Source organism: Pecten maximus, chromosome 7, assembly GCF_902652985.1.
Source record: "Pecten maximus chromosome 7, xPecMax1.1, whole genome shotgun sequence".
Taxonomy (NCBI): domain Eukaryota; kingdom Metazoa; phylum Mollusca; class Bivalvia; order Pectinida; family Pectinidae; genus Pecten; species Pecten maximus.
This window is the reverse complement of record NC_047021.1, coordinates 6,111,330-6,138,808: the sequence shown is the minus strand read 5'-3', so window position 1 is coordinate 6,138,808 and position 27,479 is coordinate 6,111,330. Positions and strand designations below refer to the sequence as shown.

Sequence of the window (27,479 nt, the reverse complement as noted above, 5' to 3'; positions counted from 1 at the left end):
GAATATGGGAAAACCTTACCACATGTCACAACATCAGAGGTAAGGGAAACCCCACCCAATCTTGCTATCAACCCCAACTCTATATGTCGCAAGCTACACCTAAGGTATGGGAAACAACTACCAAATGTCACTATCCACAACATCAGGGGTATGGGATATCCCATAGTTACAACAGAAGGGGAATGGAAAATCATGTCATTATCCACAACATCAGAGATAGGGGACCTCCTCTTCACTTGTCACTAACCTATGCCTCAAAGGTATGTAAAACACCCACCAGATGTTAGTTACAGCAACAGAAGTATGGAAATTCTCCACTAGATGCCTTGATATCTTAATATATAAGGTTTGGGAACACCCCCCCTGCCTTCAGATGCCAGGGGTATGGAAAATATCCACTAAGTGTTACTAATCACAACATCAGGGGTATGGGAAACCCCAAGCTGTCAATAGCCCCAATCCTGTTGCCACACCATAAGAACTCAGAGGTATGAACAACCTGCCCAAGATATTGCTAGATGGAATCTCTGGATCTGGAGCCTAGTGTGTTGTTGGCCATCTTTGTAACTCCAATAGGATTTGCTAGTTGCTAACTCTGAAGCAAGGACTCCCCCCCCCCCCCCCCCCTCCTCAAGGTGTTGCTTACTACAGTTCAAGAAGCCATTGATGTTTAAAAATCATCCAAGGCATTTGAAATTTCAAACTTTTGAACTCATTACACCAGAGGCTTCCAAACCCCACAAAGGCTGTTAGTCATAAACTTGTAAATATATACTTTTTATTTGAGAACAATAAGCAGAAAACACACCTGCCACAATGCATGACAATCTTTAAGATGGATATATCATATAAAATTTGACAAGTTCTGGATACATAAGTTAAATATAATGTTGTGATTTACCTACTTAACCTTACCCATATGTTTTATCATATCTAATCTCATCAATCATAAGGACATGATGTACCTATATTCTATCATTTAATGTTTGAATTACATAATCAACATGAAATTTCATGGGTGGATTTGGTATTACCTGAGGTATTATTTATATGGATTTAATCTTAAATCAACATACATTTGTATAAATCTAATGGTGATTTACAGAAAAGACATTTTACAAATTACATAAGCATTCTCCATACCAATGACAAAATGAAATCACTTCAGATTCTCAACATTTCCTTTAAAAGCATATAATTGATTGACAGTGTAGATCAAGATAGGAAAAATAAGAATGTACTACAAAATACAAATAATCACAAACATGTTCTACAAGCATGTAACATTAGCCAGCTATGACTCCCTATAGTTTAAGGAGGACGCCCCTGTATTAACAAAAGATACAGGTTATCTTGATATGTCTTTATTTCCCTGTAAATTAATTGATAATAGTCAAATTCTTGTTAGTCACACTATGGACAGCAGACCTTTACATAAATATCACTTGGACACACCTGGCTAAAGCCATCTACATGTATTCACTATACACTCTATAGTCGGCAGTTCTGAAACTATTAAAGGACTGTATCAGGCTATATCCAACTACATACCAATCGAAAAACTGTTAGGGCTGACTACATGTAATGTTAACACGTAAGAGAGAATTGATCTTATCTGTACCAGTCATCTAGGAGGACTAGCTTTACCTGTAAATAGGCTGATAAATCTAAGTGACAAGGTGGGTGAATTCAAGCAGACCACTCTTCCCTAGAACTCTAGATGTGGGGATGATGTCTGTTGGTTATTTGTTTCCCCATTGGCAGTATGTTCGGTTCTCTACCAACTTTCAAAACAAAATTTCTTCCTTTAGTAAAGTCGTATGAGCTTGTGTTGTTTAAATTGTAAACAATGTTATTTAAATAAGTACAGTATTCATCTATATTTCATTTACAACAAACTCTGTTCTTCACAAGACATAAGATAATTTCTGGACATAAATGCATTTCACAAGTCTGTATTTGAGGAAATCTGGCCTTCAACATTGCTCTGATTTTGAGAATGAAAAGAATTCTCATTTTTAAAAAATATCCAGATTTAGCCAAAGAGGAATCTGATTAATTATGTTCAAACTGATGAGAAATGGGCAAATAAAAAAAACCCCAAAAACCCAAAAAAACTGGAAACCTACACCAATTCTCAAAAAATATCCAGTTATCCTACAGCACATCTGCAGGTGTTTACAACACAGATAAAAACATAAAAACACACAACAAGTCTACATAATGAGGAGCTATTGTTAACAGTATCATTCTGGCAGTACTAATCACTCTTATCACAAAAGTACAGGAGAAATATCACGTAAGCTTTTATAGTAACACTTTTCACAGGGAAAATTCTCACCAATAACTGTTATGTATTATTAACGACAATTTTTCACAGCATTGCAATGAAAGTATGATAATTCAAAACCACTTCTTCAATCAATGATCCGATGATAATCTGAAGTGGAACATTCACCAAAGTATTTTACTAACAATATGGAAAAAGATGTACCAGCAGTAAATTTTTGTAACTACAAAGTATGTTTGAGAAATTTAATGTAGTTATAATGCTGTTTATGGTAAAAGAAAATATATAAATTGTTCAATTCTTTTTTCCTGTCTAATTCAAATCTAAACAAGTGAATTCAGTGAAGTACAGTCCCCCACTGAAAGCGAAATTATGTCAAGAATGCACAGAGGATAATAAATCTGATGGATATTTACTGATAAGTGGTGTCCATTTATCATGAAATTGGATCGGGTGACACATATTCAGTATTTTATTGCATTTGGTGGTATGAATTTTAGTATTATCACTAATTTTATATCGGGATTCAGACATGAAGACAAAAAAATTCAAGTAGGCAATGTGACTAATTTGATCTATGATATTGACCATTCTAGGGTGTGAAATCAGCCCGATAATATATGTGTTGGTTAGAGTGACCAACTTTTGGCAAGCGACACACTGCCTCATTTAGGTGAACACATACCCCTAGTATAAAATGCTTGTGTGAAGAATGGACTGACATAACACGAACTATACCCCCCTTCCCGTTTCTAGTGGGGGACTAACAAGCATACTGGGTAAAGCAATACATGTCCCCTACCAGCTCCCTGTAACCTTGACCCAAAAACCCTAAAACGTGAATCTATTGGAGATATTATGGTTTTTTTTATCATTGTGTGAAGTTTGAACAAAATCCCTCAAGGAATGACGCTGCTAGAGCTTTGACCACCTTTGAGGTTACAAATGTGTAATGTAGGATGGACTTGAGGTTACATATGTAATGTAGGATGAACATGAGGTTACATATGTGTAATGTAGGATGGACATGAGGTTACACATGTGTGTAATGTAGGATGGACATGAGGTTACACATGTGTAATGTAGGATGGACATGAGGTTACACATGTTTAATGTAGGATGGACATGAGGTTACATATGTGTAATGTAGGATGGACATGAGGTTACATGTGTGTAATGTAGGATGAACATGAGGTTACATGTGTGTAATGTAGGATGGACATGAGGTTACATGTGTAATGTAGGATGGACTTGAGGTTACATATGTGTGTAATGTAGGATGGACATGAGGTTACATATGTGTAATGTAGGATGGACATGAGGTTACATATGTGTAATGTAGTATGGACATGAGGTTACACATGTGTAATGTAGGATGGACATGAGGTTACATATGTGTAATGTAGGATGGACTTGAGGTTACATATGTGTAATGTAGGATGGACTTGAGGTTACATATGTGTAGTGTAGGATGGACATGAGGTTACTTATGTGTAATGTAGTATGGACATGAGGTTACACATGTGTAATGTAGGATGGACATGAGGTTACACATGTGTGATGTAGGATGGACATGAGGTTACACATGTGTAATGTAGGATGGACATGAGGTTACATGTGTGTAATGTAGGATGGACATGAGGTTACATATGTGTAATGTAGGATGGACATGAGGTTACATGTGTAATGTAGGATGGACATGAGGTTACACATGTGTAATGTAGGATGGACATGAGGTTACATATGTGTAATGTAGGATGGACATGAGGTTACACATGTGTAATGTAGGATGGACATGAGGTTACACATGTTTAATGTAGGATGGACATGAGGTTACATATGTGTAATGTAGGATGGACATGTGTAACGTAGGATGGACATGAGGTTACACATGTGTAATGTAGGATGGACATGAGGTTACACGTGTGTAATGTAGGATGGACATGAGGTTACACATGTGTAATGTAGGATAGACATGAGGTTACACATGTGTAATGTGGGATGGACATGAGGTTACACATGTGTAATGTAGGATGGACATGAGGTTACATGTGTGTAATGTAGGATGGACATGAGGTTACACATGTGTAATGTAGGATGGACATGAGGTTAGATGTGTGTAATGTAGGATGGACATGAGGTTACATATATGTAATGTAGGATGGACATGAGGTTACATGTGTGTAATGTAGGATGGACATGAGGTTACATATATGTAATGTAGGATGGACATGAGGTTACATGTGTGTAATGTAGGATGGACATGAGGTTACATATGTGTAATGTAGGATGGACATGAGGTTACATGTGTGTAATGTAGGATGGACATGAGGTTACATATATGTAATATAGGATGGACATGAGGTTACATGTGTGATGTAGGATGGACATGAGGTTACACATGTGTAATGTAGGATGGACATGAGGTTACATATGTGTAATGTAGGATGGACATGAGGTTACATATGTGTAATGTAGGATGGACATGAGGTTACAGATGTGTGATGTAGGATGGACATGAGGTTACATATGTGTGATGTAGGATGGACATGAGGTTACATGTGTGTGATGTAGGACAGACAGAGAAGAAACCTGAAATGAAAACTCTCGAAAGTTCTTGTGTTATAATGAAACCATCATTGATCATAGATAACCAAGATTAATTTGTCCAATTAAATTTAAAAATGGAAATAACAGTAACTATTAAAAAGCTGATTCTTTAAAACTGTTATTGCTGTGTATTACAGGAAAAAACCTGTAGACCTTCCATATCCCTGAAGGTATCTTATTAACTACTGATTGATATCTATCTGCTTGGACAAGACACCTTCATTACAGCCTTGACAACACAAACTGTTTTGTGCCTGAACTAGTGTACAAAGCAAAAACAAAAATTTTTATTTGTTCGAAAGATACACAATGTATTTGTTCGAAAGATACACAATGTAAATATATATCCCTGGAGTTATCTTAGGCTCCAAGGAAGTCCAGATTGTAGAAATACCCTGTGGGTGTTAAACCAGGCATATCACTAATCTCTATACAAACAAGTTATAGTACACACCTGTGTACAGGTAAGTGACGAGTGAACAGCTGATATTCTCAGGCATTAAATAAGCATGCTCCAGAAAGTCTGAAAATAATTTTTTTCAACAAATTTTGTTTTCACTGTTTAACTTTTTTTTTTAAATATTTGAAAAAAAAAATGACAATCATTATTAGGGGTTAATCTAAAATAAATTTTATTTTGTTTGAATAACATGATATCTATGGTTAATTATCTTAACAAATTATGATTTCTGCATTTCAATATATACTAGCTCATTTAATTACATTGTACACATCTTTACTGCATACAATTTCTTGCTTATAGTGGAGATCTATATTTCCAGTTCAGTTTAAAAAAAAAAAGGAAGAAAAATTAAAGTAAGAAATTGTAAGAAAAACAACACAGAAATGTTTGAAATCAAATGATCATCTGATCTGAATGTTAACAACCTAGCAACATAATAAATGATGTTTTCTTATTGGTACAGGTACTGAAAATTACTAACACGCAAATCATAATCATATATATAACTCTGGTTAGATTTCAGTTATTGAAAAAATAATAGATCTGATTATTTAATGGTACTAATGACTTTGATATACTAATTATATCAAACTGATTAAATGGCAGACTGGTGAGAAGTACAGTAAAACGGATCATTACACAGATCCTACGGCCTACTGTATACATATATGTATAAATTCCTAAGAAGATATTAACACGTAGTAAACATATTTTTGTATATTTTTCTCCCTTGATGTCTATTCCACCACCCTAATATTTCATAACAATCTATCGGTTATATGTTCGCTTGGTACACTGGGTTACCGCTTCATCCAGACACAGGGGTTTAGCCTTCCGTACTGGAGACCACTTAGATATCTTCTTCTGCTGGGGCTGGTTAGGGGTATTAACCACCCTCTGTTTCCTAGGCTACAACACAATTAAGGATATGACATCATATACATCTGTTACCTAGGCAACAACACAGAATCAAGGATATGACATCATACACATCTGTTACCTAGGCAACAACACAGAATTAAGGATATGACATCATACACATCTGTTACCTAGGCTACAACACAATCAAGGATATGACATCATATACATCTGTTACATAGGCAACAACACAGAATCAAGGATATGACATCATATACATGTTACATAGGCAACAAAACAGAATTAAGGATATGACATCATACACATCTGTTACCTAGGCAACAACACAGAATCAAGGATATGACATCATACACATCTGTTACATAGGCAACAAAACAGAATTAAGGACATGACATCATACACATCTGTTACCTAGGCAACACAGAATCAAGGATATGACATCACACATGTTTGCAAGGCAACAACACAGAATAAAGGATATAACACATTTCTGTTGTAACAACTCAACATATATATTCAAGCCAATTGCATAGATCAATTTTTTCATACCAATAGATAATACTTTATGTTGATAAGAATATACACAGTATGAATGTTTGTCTATGTGTTTTTTGCTTGTTTTGTTTTTGAAGTACATTATTTAATTATTTACTGGTATTTTTTTGTATGTGAAGTATACTCCCTGAGTTTAATTGCGTCAGAATTAACATTTAACCTCATAATACAACTGCACAAGACACAATTTTTACACAGATCATATAATTCCAGTCATTCCACTGACTAGAGAGTACCACTATATTCCAACTGTAACATTCACATTTTTGGTACAAACAAAACAGTTTTGTAGCATTCACACGTGTATTACTTATTCCATAGCTATTATCTTAATCGTGTGTGTGTGTCAAATCCAGTTCACAAGGATTAACTAACTGCAAATGTTTTACTTTATCTAAAATAAATGGATGACAAACACATTCTTATCTGAGAAATCAGGATAAATACAGGTAACTACAAGAAGTAAATGCTATACATCATGAGCACTAGCCAGCCACCATACCCAACAGAAGGTAAACAATACAAGGCCGCGATTATATACAGCTTATGTGTTAACATTACATATCGTATAGTGCTTTCATTCTCCATGTTAAGTGCCAATGGTTGTGTAATGTAGGATGGACGTATATAGGCTAACCTGACCAGAGTACTTGCTCCCATCTGGTGGAAGTAATGTATCTCTATTCCCCGATTTGTATGTCGTTAAAATTAACTATAACTGTCGCCAGGATGGCTGACTAATACCCCACGCAATCTGCACGAGTCAATGGTGAATTAGAACTGTTAATTAGAGGCTAACTAAGATAACCCAGTAATATAGTGACCAGTTGCCATAGCAACCATAATTTTGAGAATAGGAAAGTGGCATACACATCTACACATGGTCCTCTATATTTGTGTGAAGTTTCATTGAAATCGGCCCTTCGGTTTAGGAGGAGTTGTCCAGACAAACTTAAAACTATGGTTCTTATCGGAAAACATGTTTATAGTGACCAGTTCCATAGCAACCATAATTTTGAGAAAAAGAAAGTGGCATGCACATCTACACATGGTCCTCTATATTTGTGTGAAGTTTCATTGAAATCGGCCCTTCGGTTTAGGAGGAGGTGTCCGGACAAACTTAAAACTATGGTTCTTATCGGAAAACATGTTTATAGTGACCAGTTGCCATAGCAACCATAGTTTTGAGAAAAAGAAAGTGGCATGCACATCTACCTCTATATTTGTGTGAAGTTTCATTGAAATCGGCCCTTCGGTTTAGGAGGAGTTGTCCGGACAAACTTAAAGTTATGGTTCTTATCGGAAAACCTGTTTATAGTGACCAGTTGCCATAGCAACCATAATTTTGAGAAAAAGAAAGTGGCATGCACATCTACACATGGTCCTCTATATTTGTGTTAAGTTTCATTGAAATCGGCTCTTCGGTTTAGGAGTTGGCCGGACAAACTTAAAGTTATGGTTCTTATCGGCAAACCTGTTTATAGTGACCAGTTGCCATAGCAACCATAATTTTGAGAAAAAGAAAATGGCATGCACATCTACACATGATTATTAATATTTGTGTAAAGTTTCATTGGAATCGACCCATCGGTTTAGGAGGAGTTGTCCGGACAAAATGTGTCTACAGACGGACGGACGGACAGACAACCTGATTCCAGTACACCCCCCTAACTTTGTTGCGGGGGTATAACAAGCAAGTCCCCTACCAGCCCTCCCTGAAACTAGAACTATTGTCCGGGTTCCCGATTCATAACTCCAACCCCCTGCCTCCATTGAGGTTATTTGTACAATGATGAAATCAATTGTAGTCTTGTAACCAAGATCGGGTCAATTTATCTTTCTAAATTGGGGGGGTAAATTCTACCTGTTATAGATTACACATATCTACAATGTATAAGGGTTATTGCTGGTAAGTTTAGTTGAAATCACATTGCATTTATATGACAAGTACCAATTGTAATGGGAAACCATTACAAAAGGTTCCCAAATGCCTCCCATATTCCTGAATGTGCAAAGGTGGTCTCTATGGCAAAGAAACCCATGCTGCTGAATTTACAGTCCCTAAAACCCCTATAAACCAATTTGCAGAGAAATCAAACAAAATCTTAATTATGACCAAACAGAAGCCTCTGTGATTACCATGGCAACCAAACTCAAATGGTTGAATTCGCAGTTCCCTAATACATTTTCATTAAAATTGGACGATATTTAAATTTCGACCATTCGCAGGCCAGGAGATGGAGGCACGGATGGACAGACAACCTGATTCCAGTATAGCCTCTCCCAACTCCCACTTTGTTGCATTGGGTATAAACAGTAACAGTAACTTAAACCCCAAAACCCTGAAACTCCAACTTGATCTGTAGCTACTCAAACTGAAGTTACATACCAACTTTCAACCAACATACCTTGAAGCCTGGCAGGGAAAAGTGCAGTAAACATAGTGGACGGACTGACAGAGAAGAAATCTCTAGTCCCCCCCTTAGGGGACTAATAATGGGATATCATAAAGATATGTTAGATATCCAGACCACAGGTTTAATAAATTAATAATAGAATATGTAAGTTTGTAGATTACTGATAGTATAAATATCCAGACCACAGGTTTAATAAATTAATAATAGAATATGTAAGTTTGTAGATTACTGATAGTATAAATATCCAGACCACAGGTTTAATAAATTAATAATAGAATATGTAGGTTTGTAGATTATTGATAGTATTGATGTCCAGGCCACAGTTTAAATAAATTAATAATAGAATATGTAAGTTTGTAGATTACTGATAGTATTGATGTCCAGACCACAGGTTTAATAAATTAATAATAGAATAAATAGCAGACAGTTTATATTCACCCATATGATCTTTAAATGCTTTGTGAAACTGAAGCCAGGTAAATGTGTAGAGATTCCCCCATCCCAATCCATCGACACCAGGTAACTAAATATCTCATAACCCAGTAGTATATTCAAGCTTTACTTCAACACATTCACATCGAGGTATGTTAGCATGAAGCGTAAGGGAAAAGCCATGGCATGAGGTTTTAAAGCATTATCTTTCAGAGGGTAGAAAAACTCCTTTAACGAGACGCTTCAGTGGGCTCAAACTTGTGTGTCAATAGTAGCTAGTTTAGCATGCAGGAAGCTTATGTGTGGAGTATATAGTAATGCACTGTACATACATAATTTAGGCATTGGTTGTCGAAATCTTACAAGCAGCCTAGAAAAGATTATAAAATAAACACTATAATATGTAATCCAAACATGTATGTGTATACAATGGACTAATAACATATCATCTCTGAACTATTATCAGGATTGTTGTCATGCTGACAGAATGGGTCATGTTCTAAGGGCGTACACTAGAATGTTGTATAATTAAGGCAGTGATAATAGTAGCCTGATAGGGGACATGTCCCTTTGTAATAAAAGAAGCTTCCACCGGTTTCCTGTGTATGTTTGACTTTTTCTGGCAGGCATTGAGAAACCATGACAAAGCTAATGCTGTACCCTGATGACCCACCTCAAAACTTTCTGGAGCGTTTTTTTTTTTAATGTTTTTACCTCTCAGGTTAAATCTGACACCCCAGTGTTTGGTATCACCATTACAATCATTAGGGGTCTAGGTATGGTATTAATAATTTGGCTTTCATATTAGATAACTCAAAACTAATGACAAGTAATCAACCCAACCTGCTTGGTATTTAAAATCAATATTTTGATGCATGTATTCTCCTCTCTCCCCTAAAACACCAAATGTTCAGATTGTGTTGTAAAACTTACCACCAAGTGGTACATGCTGGTGTTACAGGGAGACATATCTAACAGGAGGCTGTACAGGCTGAATATATATAGAGTCAATTTTACTCATTGTCAAGTAATCAAACATGACCACTGAATAAAATAGCATTGTTTGTAAACTTACCATCAGAGCACTGGGGGAGTTCTCATTGATATCGTCCAGACAACCATACTGGAAAAATAAAGACATGTCGTAAAACAGTGCAAACTGTACAAACAAGCATATCACATCCGCCACCCAGCCAGATATCAAACTGTACAAACAAGCATATCAGATCCGCCACCCAGCCAGATATCAAAAAAGATACTAATTTGAGGGGAACATCCCATTTGATATTAAACTTACTGTTCCAACACTCTGTTTCCTGGGCAACCGTCTGCCCCGTCCCCCAGTGGTGAAGGGAGAGTCACTCACACTGCCAAATGAGGACGTGCTGCTACCACTTCTGAAGGACAGTGGGCTGTAAACAAATAACAACTATGTAGGGCTTGTCACAAATTAATACCAGTGGGGGCTGTAAAAGGAGAAATCTGAAAGGAATCTTGGCGCCCACCACTGAATGATCTTTATTGGTTCTATACTTTTCTCTACTTCTCCCTTCTTTTCCTTTTTTCTCTTACTGATAAGCATTGGATAACAAGGGAACTACATATAAAATCTAAGAATGGTCTAAAGTGAACTGTCTGAAAAATTGCGATAACAAAATTCAATTGTCAAATTCAAAATGGACACATATTATGAGAAGTTATATCATTTTCTTACTTTTCGCATGTAAAATAGAATATTTAACTTTCTTTGTGGTAAGATAGAGGAATCTCAATAATATTAATGTTTGGCAAGTCAAGAACTTTCTCCAAGGGTTGAGACTTTCTACCTAAAGCACTCAAGATTCTTATTTTTTACTTTAGATCGGTTGGTCATATATTCTTATAATATGTCACAAGGTCAAAATCAACTGAATATCCCAGTCCCATCATAATCAACATGTATGTTTCCTAAGTGATCCAAGCTGCTACAATCATTGTTGCATTTACATTGTTGTTTTACAGGAATTTTGGGGTAAGTTTTTTATTATATGGTAGGAATCTACCCTGTGAGTGTAGTGTCTGGGTATCTAGGATTTGGGATGTCATGACAAGGTTGGAATGTTGAGTCCCTGTTGGCATCCATATCCACATATCATGATATTAATGAACTTTATACAGATAACTAGAATGTGACATCACTATCAACTGTGTAGCAAGATCCTTATACCTTTCCACATCATAAATTGTAATTCATAATTTAACGACACCAAAGAAAGAATAACAGAATAAACTGTACAATGTATCTGTGAATTGTGATTGATATCATTATAAGGTCTAATATAATTAGTTATGTATTGTTAGTTTGCCTGTCTGAGTTAAAAAGTTACACTCCAGGAAATAAAGGGAATGGATTCTGAGAAAATGCAGCTTATTATAGGATACCATTTGTCACTTACCTTGTTTGACAATCCTGGAGTCATTTTGTTGGGTAAATATTTGACTTGACACTTGAGTAAAGATTTTCTATGGCATTTTCTTAAAAGCCTAATCTGAAGTTTACAAGGGACCATGAATAGATTTATAAATTACTTGATATCTATTTAGGGTTTCCCAGATATCTATTGAGCAGTTAGGGTCCCCCAGATATCTATTGAGCAGTTAGGGTCCCCCAGATATCTATTGAGCAGTTAAGGTTCCCAAAACTTAGTGCAGCTACATATATATCTTAAGTTTAAACCTGGGAGGAGGAATGGAGCCTATGGAACTGGTCCTAGAAGAGTTGGGTGTCGGTAGACATGATCGTCGTTTGTTGGCAGAGGCGGGAGTACTGCTCATGAAATTACTAGAGCTTCTGCAACAGAACACATGCAGAAATTGTCATTGAGCAGTGGGTATTTCTCTCTCTTGGTCCACTGTGAAGTTGTTCATAGTATTTAAATGATTCTTTGAGAATCATAAAGAATTCAATTGTTAACCCTCATTCTGCTGATCTCAACAATACAAAATTAACAGAAATGAATAATTAGTAACTCTCAACTCAAATGTATCAACAAATCGATAAAAACCTAGCAATATCAAAAGATATATTGCTGCATTTAAGAAATACAAGTTACACAACGAGTGGTTGTTGGATATGGAATTTATTTTACACATGTGTAAGTTATTTTTTAAAAGTTACAAAAGACACAAACTTTAGCGAGTGTCTTTTGTAACTTTAAAAAAATAACTTAAGAGTGTGAAATAAATTCCATATCCAAAAATCACGAGTCGTGTGACCTGTTTCTACCACAATAATACCGGCTTGAATGAAATGGAAACCTGGCCAAGTATTATTTTGTGTATGCAAATAAGGTGTACAGGTGCAGCCAGGACCCGGTGATGTGACGTCATTCGATTATTGATGATGTCAATAACAATTGCAGCTTGGGTCAAAGTTCCAATTATTGACCAATCAAAAGACCTAGATATCCAACAGTCGGCACATTTATACAATGGCTTAAGAGTGGAATAACACAGCGTATTGTGGTAGAAACTCAAACACAAACAATTTCTTGGCTAAAATTATCAGCACTGGAATGATCACAATATACAGGAAAACCTTGTTACCTCAAAGTCTATGGGGCCATGATAAGACATTGAGATTTTCTGAATAATCAAGGTTACCAAGTATATTTTATATAGACTTTTTACGGGCAGAGCTGAATTTTTTTTGTACGAGTTAAGCAAGGTCTTCATTTCAGTTGGAGATAACCAAGTTTGACTGTTATAATCACCTGGTATTCCCTTGTAGGATTGGTCTGATGCAGGATTTTTATTCTTATTACAGAACTTGTACCTCTATCTGAAATCAATCTACAAGCATTTCGCCTGAGATACCAAATTATACATCTGAAACCCTTCTGTCACACTAGATTTCTCTCTCTTAAATTTTAGCCTTGATTATGTTTTGCATAAATGTACAAATACAATTAAACTGTATCATGTCATTTTTTGTTCCATAAATAATATAAACAAGAAATCTTTGAATGTAACCAAATGAGTACAAGAACCAAACAGTAAATACTGTAATACCTACCCTGAACTGGAGGGTGTGGCCGTAAAGGTGTCTGACAAGAGCTTAGGTTGGACATTCTTCTGTACTTTGATTGGTGTAGACATAGAAACATCCTGACTAGAGGAGATTGACCCTACCCCAACACTGGGCTTCCTCTCCACTGGAAATAACCACACACAAAGACAGCAGTGTTAGAACCATCTCCATCAGGGGGAGATAATAAATATATCACCAACAAAAGCCTGTAGGTAGAATAGCAATGGAACCTTTTATTTTCACTTTGTATGATAAAAGGCTTGACCTTATTTAACTAACTTAGACCTTCATGCATTGTTTCACAGATCAACACTTTAAGAATTGAAGCTGGAACACAAATTCAACAGGATATGTCATATTACATTATATATAATTATGATACAGGAATATCACATGGGGAAAAAAAGACTAGTGATGAGTTGAAAATTTCTACTGCAACAGGGATTTTCAAGTTTTAATTACACAAACCTGTGCGTGACTGGATCCCAGTGGGAGCGATGGCCTTGACTGGACCATTTGATACTTTGGTGTTATTAGGCATGGCTAGGGTCTTTTTCTTGATCTGACCAGGCTGTAATAAGCTTAGTTTGGATGCTGGTCGTTTACTTCCTGGAATGTTTGATGTCTGTGCCGACTTGGGCTCTGAGATAGTGTAGGATCTGTTCAGCTTTGTACTATTGCTGGAAACCTTTTTACTGTCCTTGTCTGAGGACGATGCTGAAGTGATGGATCTATTGCTCGTTACATTCACAGCCGTATTAAGTGATCTGCGATTCATTGTTGTAGTCATGCTCCTATTTGCAGACAAGTCAGTTTTTACAGCTAAGGAACTTTTTGGGGGTTGAAGTGATCGTCGATTAGAATTATTCAATGGTTTACTTGCTGATGTATCTATAGAAATGTTTGTAGACTGGTCCGATTCTTTGGTATAGACTTTAGGTGGTTGTAAAGATCGCTTCAAAGAGGAGGTCTGCTCCCTGTGGTGGCTGCAGATGTAACAGTATCTATGGCTTTAACAGCAGAATGACTTTTAGGAGGCTGGAGTCTTTGTACTGGCTTTGAGAGACCACTCTTCTTGTCTGGTATCTAAATTGTATGAAATCATTCAAGTAAATAAGTAAAAGAGATACAATTAGATGATAAGAATTATGTACACATGTGATTATAATAACTTAAAGGTATATATATACATAATGTCCCTCAGTCAGTACAAAAGTTTAAGGCAAACTCTTAAATTCACTAAAATGTCTTTATCTTTATTTCAAAAACAATCAAACAAACCTCCACTTTAATAAAGTGATAGTATGGCAACACTCTGCATACATTGAGGCCTATGTTAATAATGAGCAAAACAAATAGCAAATTTCGCAAAATCATCAAGTCTAAAAATTCACCTAAATTTTCAACCGAACAATAGACCCATGGGCCTTAGGGTCATTTTACTATAAGGACCCTAGTACTAGTGTAGCATACACTCACTAGCAGTGGTATTGAGAACATCTAGGATTCCATGTGAGAACTCACTAGCAGTAAAGTGGTATTGAGAACATCGAGAATTCCATGTGAGAACTCACTAGCAGTAAAGTGGTATTGAGAACATCTAGGATTCCATGTGAGAACTCACTAGCAGTGGTATTGAGAACATCTAGGATTCCATGTGAGAACTCACTAGCAGTGGTATTGAGAACATCTAGGATTCCATGTGAGAACTCACTAGCAGTGGTATTGAGAACATCGAGGATTCCATGTGAGAACTCACTAGCAGTAAAGTGGTATTGAGAACATCTAGGATTCCATGTGAGAACTCACTAGCAGTGGTATTGAGAACATCTAGGATTCCGTGTGAGAACTCACTAGCAGTGGTATTGAGAACATCTAGGATTCCATGTGAGAACTCACTAGCAGTGGTATTGAGAACATCTAGGATTCCATGTGAGAACTCACTAGCAGTAAAGTGGTATTGAGAACATCTAGGATTCCATGTGAGAACTCACTAGCAGTGGTATTGAGAACATCTAGGATTCCATGTGAGAACTCACTAGCAGTGGTATTGAGAACATCTAGGATTCCATGTGAGAACTCACTAGCAGTGGTATTGAGAACATCTAGGATTCCATGTGAGAACTCACTAGCAGTAAAGTGGTATTGAGAACATCTAGGATTCCATGTGAGAACTCGGTAGCAGTAAAGTGGTATTGAGAACATTGAGGATTCCATGTGAGAACTCACTAGCAGTAAAGTGGTATTGAGAACATCTAGGATTCCATGTGAGAACTCACTAGCAGTAAAGTGGTATTGAGAACATCTAGGATTCCATGTGAGAACTCACTAGCAGTGGTATTGAGAACATCTAGGGATTCCATGTGAGAACTCACTAGCAGTAAAGTGGTATCGAGAACATCTAGGATTCCATGTGAGAACTCACTAGCAGTGGTATTGAGAACATCTAGGATTCCATGTGAGAACTCACTAGCAGTGGTATTGAGAACATCGAGAATTCCATGTGAGAACTCACTAGCAGTAAAGTGGTATCGAGAACATCTAGGATTCCATGTGAGAACTCACTAGCAGTGGTATCGAGAACATCTAGGATTCCATGTGAGAACTCACTAGCAGTAAAGTGGTATTGAGAACATCTAGGATTCCATGTGGGAATTGTATCAGTTTAAAAAGATAACAAACAACACCTGATCAGGACCATCTCTCTATAATTCCTGGAAAGTTTAAACTAAATCAAACTGATGGAACTGGAGATGTTTTTAAAATGTGATTTTCAAAATGGCAACAAAAGTGGCCATCTTGGAATTTAAACTGACCTTGGAACTAACAACATTGTCAGGAACATCTCAAGATTATTTCAGGCAAGTTTGAGTTTAATCCCATTGACAGAACTTGAGCAATGTTTAAAAAGACAAAAAAAACAAGACGGCTACCATGGTGACCATTTTTGATTTTGGACTGACCAGAGGATCATTTCAGACAAGTTTGAGCTGAATCCCACAAGTGGAACTGAGAAGAAGTCCATAATGAGAAAAGTTTACACATGGCGCATGACAATGGATGAAGTACAAAGGCAATAGGTCATCCTGACATTTCATGGGCCTTAACGGTTTCAAAAAGTGATTAGAACAGGTTACTTGAGACATCTTTTCAGGTGACCTAAAAATGTAAGTACAATAAGCCCTCAAAAATACATCCCTCTAATGTTCACTCTTCTGCTGTTCATTCGTGATATCCAGTAGATTCCACTATGTAGCTACATCTGTAAATCTAAGTTGACTATTAGCTTCACCTGAAGTTTGAATTTATTCAGAGACAGTACATACCTGGGTACTTGAATTGCAGAATACTTTTAATCATATGGATAATTTCCACATACAATTTTTTCATTGTGTAAGAAATGTCAAATAAAAGATCTAATTGTTTCTAATCAAGAGCTGAGTCCCCTGCAAGGACATAATTATGAAAGCTTCAATAGGATAAACTTTTTTGACTATATACACTTTCTACAAGTGTAGTAGATGAACAGTTGTACCTTGCTTGTCAATGCCTGTTTGATGACAGGTACAGGGTTGCTGGTCCGCGATCTCACATCAGGCCTTGATGCATCTACTCCACTTCCTGCTGATATCGCTACATCAGGTTTTTTCTCTGAGGGTTTTGTCTTAAATATCTGAAACACAATCAATATCAAGCAGTGTATATCTGGTATTGTTGGTATTGAGGTGAAGTGCAACAATATTTTTATAAAGGATTTTCTTTATCAAGTGATCAGGAATTTACAATAATTAAACACAGCTATATGAAGTCATCAATTTGTTGTTACTTTATCCAGCAGAAAACCGAGGCATCACTGGTAGTTGGCCAATAAGCACACCAAGCATTGGACAGTCATAGGTAACTTACTGGACTGATAAAGATAATGTATTAGACAGCCATAGGTAACTTATTGGACAGCCATATGTAACTTATTGGATAGCCATAGGTAACTTATTGGACAGCCATATGTAACTTATTGGACAGACATAAGTAACTTATTGGTCAGTTAAATGTAACTTATTGGACAGCCATAGGTAACTTATTGGACAGCCATATGTAACTTATTGGATAGCCATAGGTAACTTATTGGACAGCCATAGGTAACTTATTGGATACCATAGGTAACTTATTGGTCAGTTATATGTAACTTATTGGACAGCCATAGGTTACTTATTTAACAGATACAGGTAACTTAATTTTCGAAAGATACAGGTAAGTTTATGAAGAAAACACACATTTCATCTGACCTTACAATTAAAAACAGCTAATTGGCAATGGGATGACATGTACAAGTGAAAACAAATATTTCCTAAACGTAACTCAGTATTCAAGTATCAGTATTTCTCGGAATCTCCAGTCAGGTTTCCAGTACACTATAACTTGCTTGTGAAGAGTTGATTCATCGAGCATTCTTTTTATGTGAAATACAAATGTAAATGTATAATTTCCATAATTATTCTGAAGGCATTAATAGTAATCAGTTGAAATCCTGTATTTTCTTCTACAATTTAAGCGATATCCTTCATTTCATCCCTTGATAGATTAATGTATAATCCCAGAAGTATAGCTGTAATATTATATCCTTGATGAAAACGTTTTGGATATATGCTGTTGAAATCTATCAGTTTAATTACATATCTTTCATTTCAATGTCTGACAGACATAATCCCAGTGTTTATACTGTAATCACTTCCTTAAATAAATCAATAACATCATTCAAATTTAATCCATTTCTGCAATTTTGATTAACAGTACTCAAATTTACATGGACAGTATTAAGGAATACACTGTTTTATAAAATAATTAAAATAAGATCAAATTTTACTCTTAGATACTTCACACACTCGTAAGAGGACAGTTCTGTCATGTAGCATACTCTACATGCTCTTATACACATCCATGTTAAGTATGCTACCTGACAAATCTGTCCTCTATTGTCATCAATAGTCTTCATGGTTGATCGCACATACTCAACAGATACTAACACAAAGTGAGTGTGTTTTAAGTAAAATATAAGCTGAAAACTGCCAATTATGTGAAATATTGGACAGTCTTTGGTGCTACATATCTCAGACTATCCAATATTTTACAAAACAGACAGTTTGCGGCTTATCTTTTATAGAACATACTGCTGGCTACCTATATAGATGTCTTCATCAAATGAAACCTTTGTAACATATTTTATAGGTAAAAATTCATAAATTACATACAATTCCAATGAGAAGTATTTTCATGGTAAACTGATACAAAAACAAAAAGTTTTATAAATATCTCAGAATAGCTATACAATTTAGTTTAACTGTGAGTCAATTAATTCATATTTTTAACAATTACCCCTTGTAAACTTTTCTTAGCCTTGTTAGCTGGAGGTACAACTCCTGATCTTCGTGACTTTGTCCCATTTGGTGTTAAAAGTTTTCTCCCCTGCTGAATCAGATTTTCTTTGTTACCCTTAGTGACAGTGTTTCCATTTCTTGTGTCTGAACTGTCAGGATTCTTTACAGCCACAGCGGGGCTCGGCTCCTCATGATCAGACTCTATGATAGGCAGAGATAATAGTTTAAGAGGGCTGTTGTCCATCGTAAATGTTCCACTACGAGAATGCCGCTTTTTAGGGGGAGAATCACTGTCGTTAAACGAGGAACTTTTACAATCTGTCTTTAGTCTATAAGCGACTAGCGCAGCCTCCTTGACAAGTTCTGCTATTTGACTTGCATTAAGTGGACTTAATGGTTTCACTTCTGGTCCTACAGACTGAGCCATACATCTCTCTGCAAATCCCACGGGTCCAAAGAATACCTCCTCTTCATCCTCTTCCTCCTCTTTACCGTGCTCTAGAGATCTACTGACAGTAAATTAGGAGTAACGTGTGTTATGATAAAAAATAACATGGCTTCATCTAACATAAAACAATGTCTTCATCAACCAGAAAAAAACATGTCTTCATTAGAACATTTCACTGTGTGTTACAAATAGTTATAAACATCTTTCAATAATGTAGATTTCGGGAGTTTAACCATAACTATATTATTATTGTACCTCATGTAAGTTATAACATGACTGAAATAGATTATCACTTGGTAGGTAGAAGTTTGGTATTGTTTATTGTCCTATCTATCAACACCTATAGTCATTTAAGGTAGGAGATTGTTGTTTTATCAACACAATTTAACTGTAATAATTTTCTTGTTCAGTCTAAAACTCTGTGGAGAAGATACACATTTAACAGATGATTTTGTACCTTAAATAATGACAGTGTTGACCAACTTATTACAATTTTTACTAAAATATTACACTTGTGAAGAAAGTTTTGTCCCTCGAATGGACAATTTCACATAAGCTAATCAGGTTGCGTGTGAAGACAGAATGAATTAATTTCAATTGTGATGTGACCAATGCCTCTCTGTTGTAAGTCTGAGTAGTTGCTGCTCTGTCTTCAACTACTTTTTTTTTTACAAATTATAGGGATTTTGAAAATTAATGTGTAGAAACTTTTGTCAATAAATCTCAATATTTTCATTTTGTTGGTTATTTCTGTCAAGATTGTTATATCTATTAATATTAAATTACCTGGAAGCTGGTGATAAGGCAAAGTCGAAATCAAATATCTCATCTTCAAGCATGGAAATAACTGAAACAATGGAAGAAACACAATTGTCAATAAATATTTGTACTGATACCACTGGAACATTACCACTGACAGTAATATTCTAATAGGAGGTATTCTGAAGACTGGCTATATAATATTATATAGAGGATACATATCTAACAATGTCTTCAGTAATACCAAGTATACTGCATGATGGGGTAAATATTTTGAACTTTTTCACGAGGGTGCAGCACGAGTGAAAAAAATCAAAATATTAGCTGCACCAGTGAAATGTATTTGGTTTTACAAAGGAGGACAACTTTATGACTCTTGCCCTGACCGGGCCTCGAACTCACAATTTACAGGCAATTTAATTGCCAAGCCAGAAATACCTGCATCTTATACCATTGTGCCACATCCACGTTCTTAAAAAGAATGTTTCAATGGCGCAGGGATGGTCAGCCCAATACCATGCATGACATGATCAGTGACAAATAGTTTATTAGATGATATGAATATTTGGATCACAATGTATATACATACATGGATGTGAATTGTACACATATTACATACACATGTATTCAACACAGTATAACTACGACAGGAAATTCAAATATCAACCTTTGAATTAGCTACACATAGTGCATATGATATATTGTGGTGATAATTAGCTATATAACATAGTAATGCAAATGATGAAAAATGACAATTTTATGACTAGTGCCCTGACAGGCCTTGAACCCTACAGCACATAATTGCCAAGCCATGTCTCTTAAAAATTCTTAAAAAGAATGGTTCAATGGCCTATATGTATAGCTACTGAACCCGAAGTTTTTTTTATAAAGAATTGCCCAGCTCAATTCATTGACAACCAGATGAGTTGTCCTGCTGAGTGTTTTCTGCACTATGCTTCAGAGAGTAGCACTATAAAATCACCACGAGATTTGCATTATCATATAAGGAGATAAAGCGTACATACAGCTGCCTCCCAAAACACACACATACATACTCTACATGCATGCATCTCGCACCAGGGGAAGCTGTCCTTAAATGATCATACATGTTGATAGGATGTTAAACAAAACAAAATCATACAGAGTTATAAATTGGAAATGTTTTGAGACTTCTGGTACCTTAACATGACATGCACAGCAGTAACAGGGACTAGTCTTCCTGTATTCCTAGAAAAGTTCCACCATTAAAACAGGTACAGTATATGACCTAATAAGGGCGCTGGTCATTGCAAGTGGGGACATCCTTATTAAGATTCGTTATTCTGAAGTTTTATGAAACAGACTATACCTCATAGCAGAATACTCAAGGCTGTGGAAACGGTAAAATATTCAGTCATAAAAATATTCCAGATGAAGATATTTATTCATTATCATATATTAGGCTTAAACAACACTTGAATATTCCTGTAAATTGTAAACCATGCCATCTGTTCTTTAGACCAGAGAACGTGTTTTCCAACGTTTATGTTAAAATGGAACTCTTTTCTGTTCTATCTATAGACAAATGTGATTTCCAAGATCATATCAGACATCGTTTTCTTTGACCTTATAATTGGAAATACCTGGAATAGTTACCAATTTAAAACAGGTATACCTGGACTAGACACAGCATTACTACAGATGGACTTCTCAGTGACATCCCTTAATATGCGTTGATGAAGGGCTCCTGGAGTGGACAGAGTAAGGCTGTGGCGGCGATCACTTTCATCACTTCGCTCAATCTCAATAGAGTCTGAAATAATTCAAATAATGTAAACAATGACAACGGTTATTAGACAAAGATAACAAAAACTACACCTGGTTAATCGTACAATTCAGTAAATTAACAGAAAATCATAACAAATATAGGGATACCTGGTAAATAAAACAAAAGTAAAAAAATGTCTCTACTTTTACCCTGAATATTGGACATTGTACTCAATTGGCATTTGACCTTAAAATGACAGTGACCCAATTGCAAGTACAGAACAATGCATAGTGCCCGTAGGTGATGCACTGATAAATATATGTATGTAAATTTTTGGCAAGGTTTCAGAATAACAACATGTACGTGAATAACCAATACTAAAGTAATATGCATATTTTATTCTAAGAGGAGATATATAATCTTTTCTAAGATCATTACTATGTTACTAATTCTGTACTTTCTTTTATCTTTTTGGAGAATTCTGTTTAAGAGGTATCACTTTAAGAAGAAATCAGAACACCCAGGGAAAACACCTAGTTAGACAGGTCCCCTGTACCTTTTGACGTCCGACTGGGAAATTAGACTCTTGGTGAAAGGAGAGTCTTACATGTATAACAGCAGTTTTGTAATTGTTTTCAAGGTTCATATATATGTATATATATTGACTGTTAATTATCATTTTTCATAATTACACAGAACTTACAAAATCTGATGATTACCTATAGTAGCATCTGCATTTTCCTTGTTGCTAGTATCTTCTGTTAGCTTAGAAGACACCCGCGGACTTTGATTGCTGATGATAGGGCGTGAAAAATCTAAAGGAGAGTCCATCTCTGGAGGAACAGTGACATCCACCAATAAAGCCAGCTCGTCTGAAATAACATAGTTTATATGTACAGCTCAATACGTCAGATGATAACGGAAGTCAAATACTAATTATAATGAATCACATCAGGCTGAAATTGCTTAAAACCAATGGTCAACTGGATGCCCCGATTTTGTGATACAGCATTGTGCTAATTATAATCTGAACCAAACAGAAAACAAGAGGCCCAATTGGCCTAAACAGTTATCTGACAAACACTTACAGCAGGGACACACACACACCTCAATCTGAAGGGTTCAAACCAGCATCATTACCATAACTTGTCTGTTCACAGCCAGGTATGTTTTAGATCAAATTTGGTTTTTATCCATTTTGGCTTAAAAGAAGAGTAGCATCTTAAAGCAAAATTTTAACCATGTTACCATTTTGGGGCCTTATACCCTCTGTCGCCAGGGTTGGACCACCCTCATTTATTTAAAATATGATCGCCCTCACCCAATGATCTTTCATACCAAATTTGGTAGTAATCCACTTTAGGGTTAAGTATGGGGTAGCATTTTGAAAGTAAAAGTCTAATGGCACACAGCAGACGACGATGGACGGAGCACAATGCCTTTAGGTCAGGTGTCCTGAAAATTGCTTTTAGTGAATCTTCAGATAGGTATTACTTTAAAAGGTAAGCTAAAACAAAATTGAAAATTCAAATAATTGAGGTGCTGATTGATTATCAGATTTGCATGCAAGTCAGAGCATCCAGTAGACCCTTGAGAGTATGTTTACGACTCTCCAAAATCAGATTTAACTCTTGAGTTTGAAGGAGCATGTCTATTTGACATAATATTTTGACCCTTCATATTTCTGAGAAAAGGTGATTTGACTCATGAAATCACTAAGAGTCAAGGGTCAACTGGATGCCCTGCAAGTCAATTAGCATCTTTGACAGATGGTTATGATGAAATTATAAGTTTTAAAATACAAATGTTTTTCATACAATAATTTGAAGTATTGTTTTCACCAGTATCCAGAAAATTTTTAAATTACATTTCTTCATACATCTATCTATTTTTCATCATTGTGATCAGTACTGTTATCATAATTAACAATGTAACATGTGTTATTACCTTCCATTCTGAGAAAATTTCATTCAGGCAATAGGGTTTTAAACCATTCACATGTGGATAATACAGGACCTGAAAAAGTTAGTATACAGTACAACATACAAGATTTAAATTTTTTTTTATTTGTAAAAAAATAAATACAATGGCATCGCTATTCTGATATATATAACAGTTGTACAAATGTAATACAAGTGCAGTACAGATATGAAAATTCAGTGTCTCTTGAATTTTACATAAATTTATGTGCTTTCCCTTTGATTTTGGATCAAGTATTTGAGGTTGCCCGACAAATTTGCAGTCCAAACTGCCTTTTAAAGCAAATTGAAATGCAGCCAAGAAATTGATTCCATCACAAACAAGGCAAATAGAACACTGCTTCCTACACAATAGGTCTAGTGTGGTCTTTGTTGGAGATCATTAGAGGAATGGGATGCAGGACTAGTTTTATACGATTGACCACCAAATGCTGGTTGCCCTCCAAGACAAGACTAAGTTTAAGTATGGGCCATTAATATAATTACCACTGTTTTCAAAATTCTTATAAGCCATACGGTTTTTGTCTGTACGACTTTTAAATTTCTATGGGCCATTAAGAATTTTTATGAGCCTATATATGGCTCATGACCCCTGTCAACATCAGAACCCTTCGGATTAACATTAAACAGTAGACATGCCTGCGTGTACTGACTCGAAGGTTTGGGTGAATTTAAGTAAAATATATTGATCTGCGACGCACACAGAATGGCAGAGCCTGATGCATTATATCCAATCCCATGTTATCATTTAACCCTTTGATCAGTTAGCCTACATTATTAGAGGTGGAAAAAACAGTCACAAGCACCATCTCGCGCTTCTGGATTGAGAAACTCATAACAGTCGGCCTCAAAATCCAAACTATGCTATCTACACCCAAATCTTCCTTCTGACTCTACACTCAAACCACACAATATCTGGGAAAGTGCTGGGCATGTCACCCTGAACGTCAACAAAGCAGCAGTAAAGGCAAAACTTGTGGCAGACACATATACATTCTTCAATCCAACAGATCAAAATTCAACCAGTACGAAGTTTCGGGAACATGTCCATGAGTCACTCTGGATATGAAGATTATAGACACCATTTTTTGCTGCTTTAACCGACATCAAATCACATTCGGGCCAGATATCTAGGGCTGATGAATTCAATTATTAACTGTATCATGTGTAAAGTGTCAGATGTTCCAAACCTGTGTGTTACAAGTGAGCTTACCCTACAAATCATTCTGGATTGTTCGTTTCATACCAAAGGCACTAATTACAGAGACAGATAGAATCCCTCTCAAGGGGTCTGTGTTATGCCTTACACCAGTTTCGTGTTGCAACACTATCGTCACCATGATCGTTTTCTCATAAGTACATATTTCCAATCTAGAATACCTTGATGGTTATTGTTATATAGGTTTACGGTACCGACGTCATGAACTTTCTTTAAGATGTGCCTATATAGTCAAGAACTATCCAGATATCAGTGTATATAGGAATGTGCATTGCCTCATGTTAAATGATCATGAAGGGAGCTCTCCTGTAGTTGAATATAGGATTTTTAGCCTTGATATAATACCATACGACCTCTCCATAGAATACATAGATATCTTCAATAACTCTATAGTGTGGTCACTGCTCACGCATACGTGGTCAGCCTAAATTCCCCAATTTCAGTTCAAGTTTATGATAAGCATGTAGATAGTGTATATATTCTTGAAGGACTTTGCTGATAAAATCCGAAGCCACCACCCATTTACCACGGTTCTCCAGATGTATGGAGGAATATAATTTATAAAGAACAAGAACAAGGTGGGTCGTGAAAGTTATAGAGGTAAGGATTTAACGCAAACAGGTGGTATACGTAAATGATATCGGTAAAAGATAACTTGCAAAGAGAAATATACATGTCAGTTATCAAAAACATACCTGATTAATATTACCAACTTATGACATTCAACCACCTGTTTGTATTTCCCACTTGTATTTCAAAAGCTGAACGTCAGATGTCGCTGCAAATGTAAGCGTTTTTTGATTGGACGAATTTAATTAACACGGAAGCGGAAATCATCGTAAAATATAAGTTTGTCGTAATATCAGTGACAACGATTGCTCCTATATTCAAAATTATATTACACACTTGTATCTCTATACAAATTCTACATGAATGATTAAATAGATATTTTTTTCAAAAATAAAAAGTGATATTATGAAAATAATCTCATGTCGCAAAACCTGAAAACAAAAACCAAGATGGCGATCGAAATTGATGAACCAACGTTGTTTGAAAATGTTTTACACTATGGGCTTCTTCTAGGAGCGTTGTTTCAACTCGTTTGTGTGTTTGCCGTTATATTTATACCAAAAAGTGAACAAGATAAGGTAAACGAAAGTGGTGATACTTTAGAATGTCAAACAATCGATATGAACTCTCGCTAATCGAGTTTTCCTACTGGCACATTATTTCGAGACTACAATTTGACCGGGTGGGTGTGGGTTGGGGGTGTTACGTTACCATGATTTTATCAGTCCGGCTGGCGTAATATTTTGTTTGTCTCAGCATCCCCTCACTCAATTTTCAACCAGTCTTTTTGACACATTACACTACGTAGGTTACCATTATATGATTTTGTCAGTCTGGCCTGCATAAAATTTTGTTTATCTCGAGCCTCTTATCTCAGCATCCCCTCTCTCAATTTTCAAGCAGTCTTTTTGACACATATTACGCGACGTTACCATTATATGAATAATGATTTTGTCAGTCCAGTCGGCGTAAAATTTTGTTTGTCTCGGCATCCCCTCTCTCAATTTTCAACCTTTGTTTTGACACATATTACGCTTTATAATGATTTGCTCGAGCTGTATTAGGATTAGAACGAATATTCATACCATGCCTACACTGCTGTCCGGCACGACCATCTGTCAGAAATTGTCCATCCGTCGTCCAGAGCTAACGTTACGTTATCGTAGATATATTAGGATCAGCCCTAGATTACTCTGGCCCTGACACCATGTCTGGTGTAGGACCAGAGTGCATTAATATTCCTATATGAAAACGTGGAATTTTCTGACAACGTTTGGTGTAGCTAAGAATTTGGTGCAAATACAATAAAATTGGGTGTGACATATCACCTACCTTACATATATGGATAAATGAGATATTTATTGACCCCAGACCTATTTAGTGCTATATCTTGGTGTTTTATTCTGTAAGTATAGTCCGAAGCATCTTTGAGTGAAGGTGAACAAATTTTGTGTAAACACTAAACAGTGGGTCTCACGTGCACCCCTAGGGATCTGAGGAGCGAGGCCCAATAGGGGAAATTTAGCAATTACTTAAAAATCATTTTTCTTCAGTTGGAATGAAAGGATTTGGTCCATATTTGGTCTGAAGCATCCTTGGGTAAAGGAGAATCAATTTTGTATAAACAGTGGGTTTGGCCAGCTAGGGGCCTGAGGGGTGAGGCTAAA

The 27,479-nt window shown here is 36.1% G+C and overlaps 1 protein-coding gene across 1 annotated transcript; it reads right to left on the bottom strand.

Annotated features, from left to right (window-relative positions):
- Positions 1–760: 760 nt before the first annotated feature.
- Positions 761–26,186, bottom strand: LOC117331017 (G2 and S phase-expressed protein 1-like). The gene is made up of 14 exons (XM_033889610.1): positions 25,938–26,186; positions 23,992–24,060; positions 22,764–22,916; positions 21,952–22,089; positions 20,325–20,385; positions 19,089–19,599; positions 17,251–17,388; positions 14,676–14,801; positions 14,184–14,643; positions 13,701–13,839; positions 12,363–12,476; positions 10,944–11,058; positions 10,722–10,769; positions 761–6,272 (listed from the first exon to the last, which is right to left on the bottom strand). The coding sequence occupies exons 2-14, from the start codon at positions 23,996–23,998 to the stop codon at positions 6,132–6,134; spliced, it is 2,151 nt and encodes a 716-aa protein (XP_033745501.1). The 5' UTR covers positions 23,999–24,060; positions 25,938–26,186; the 3' UTR covers positions 761–6,131.
- Positions 26,187–27,479: the final 1,293 nt, after the last annotated feature.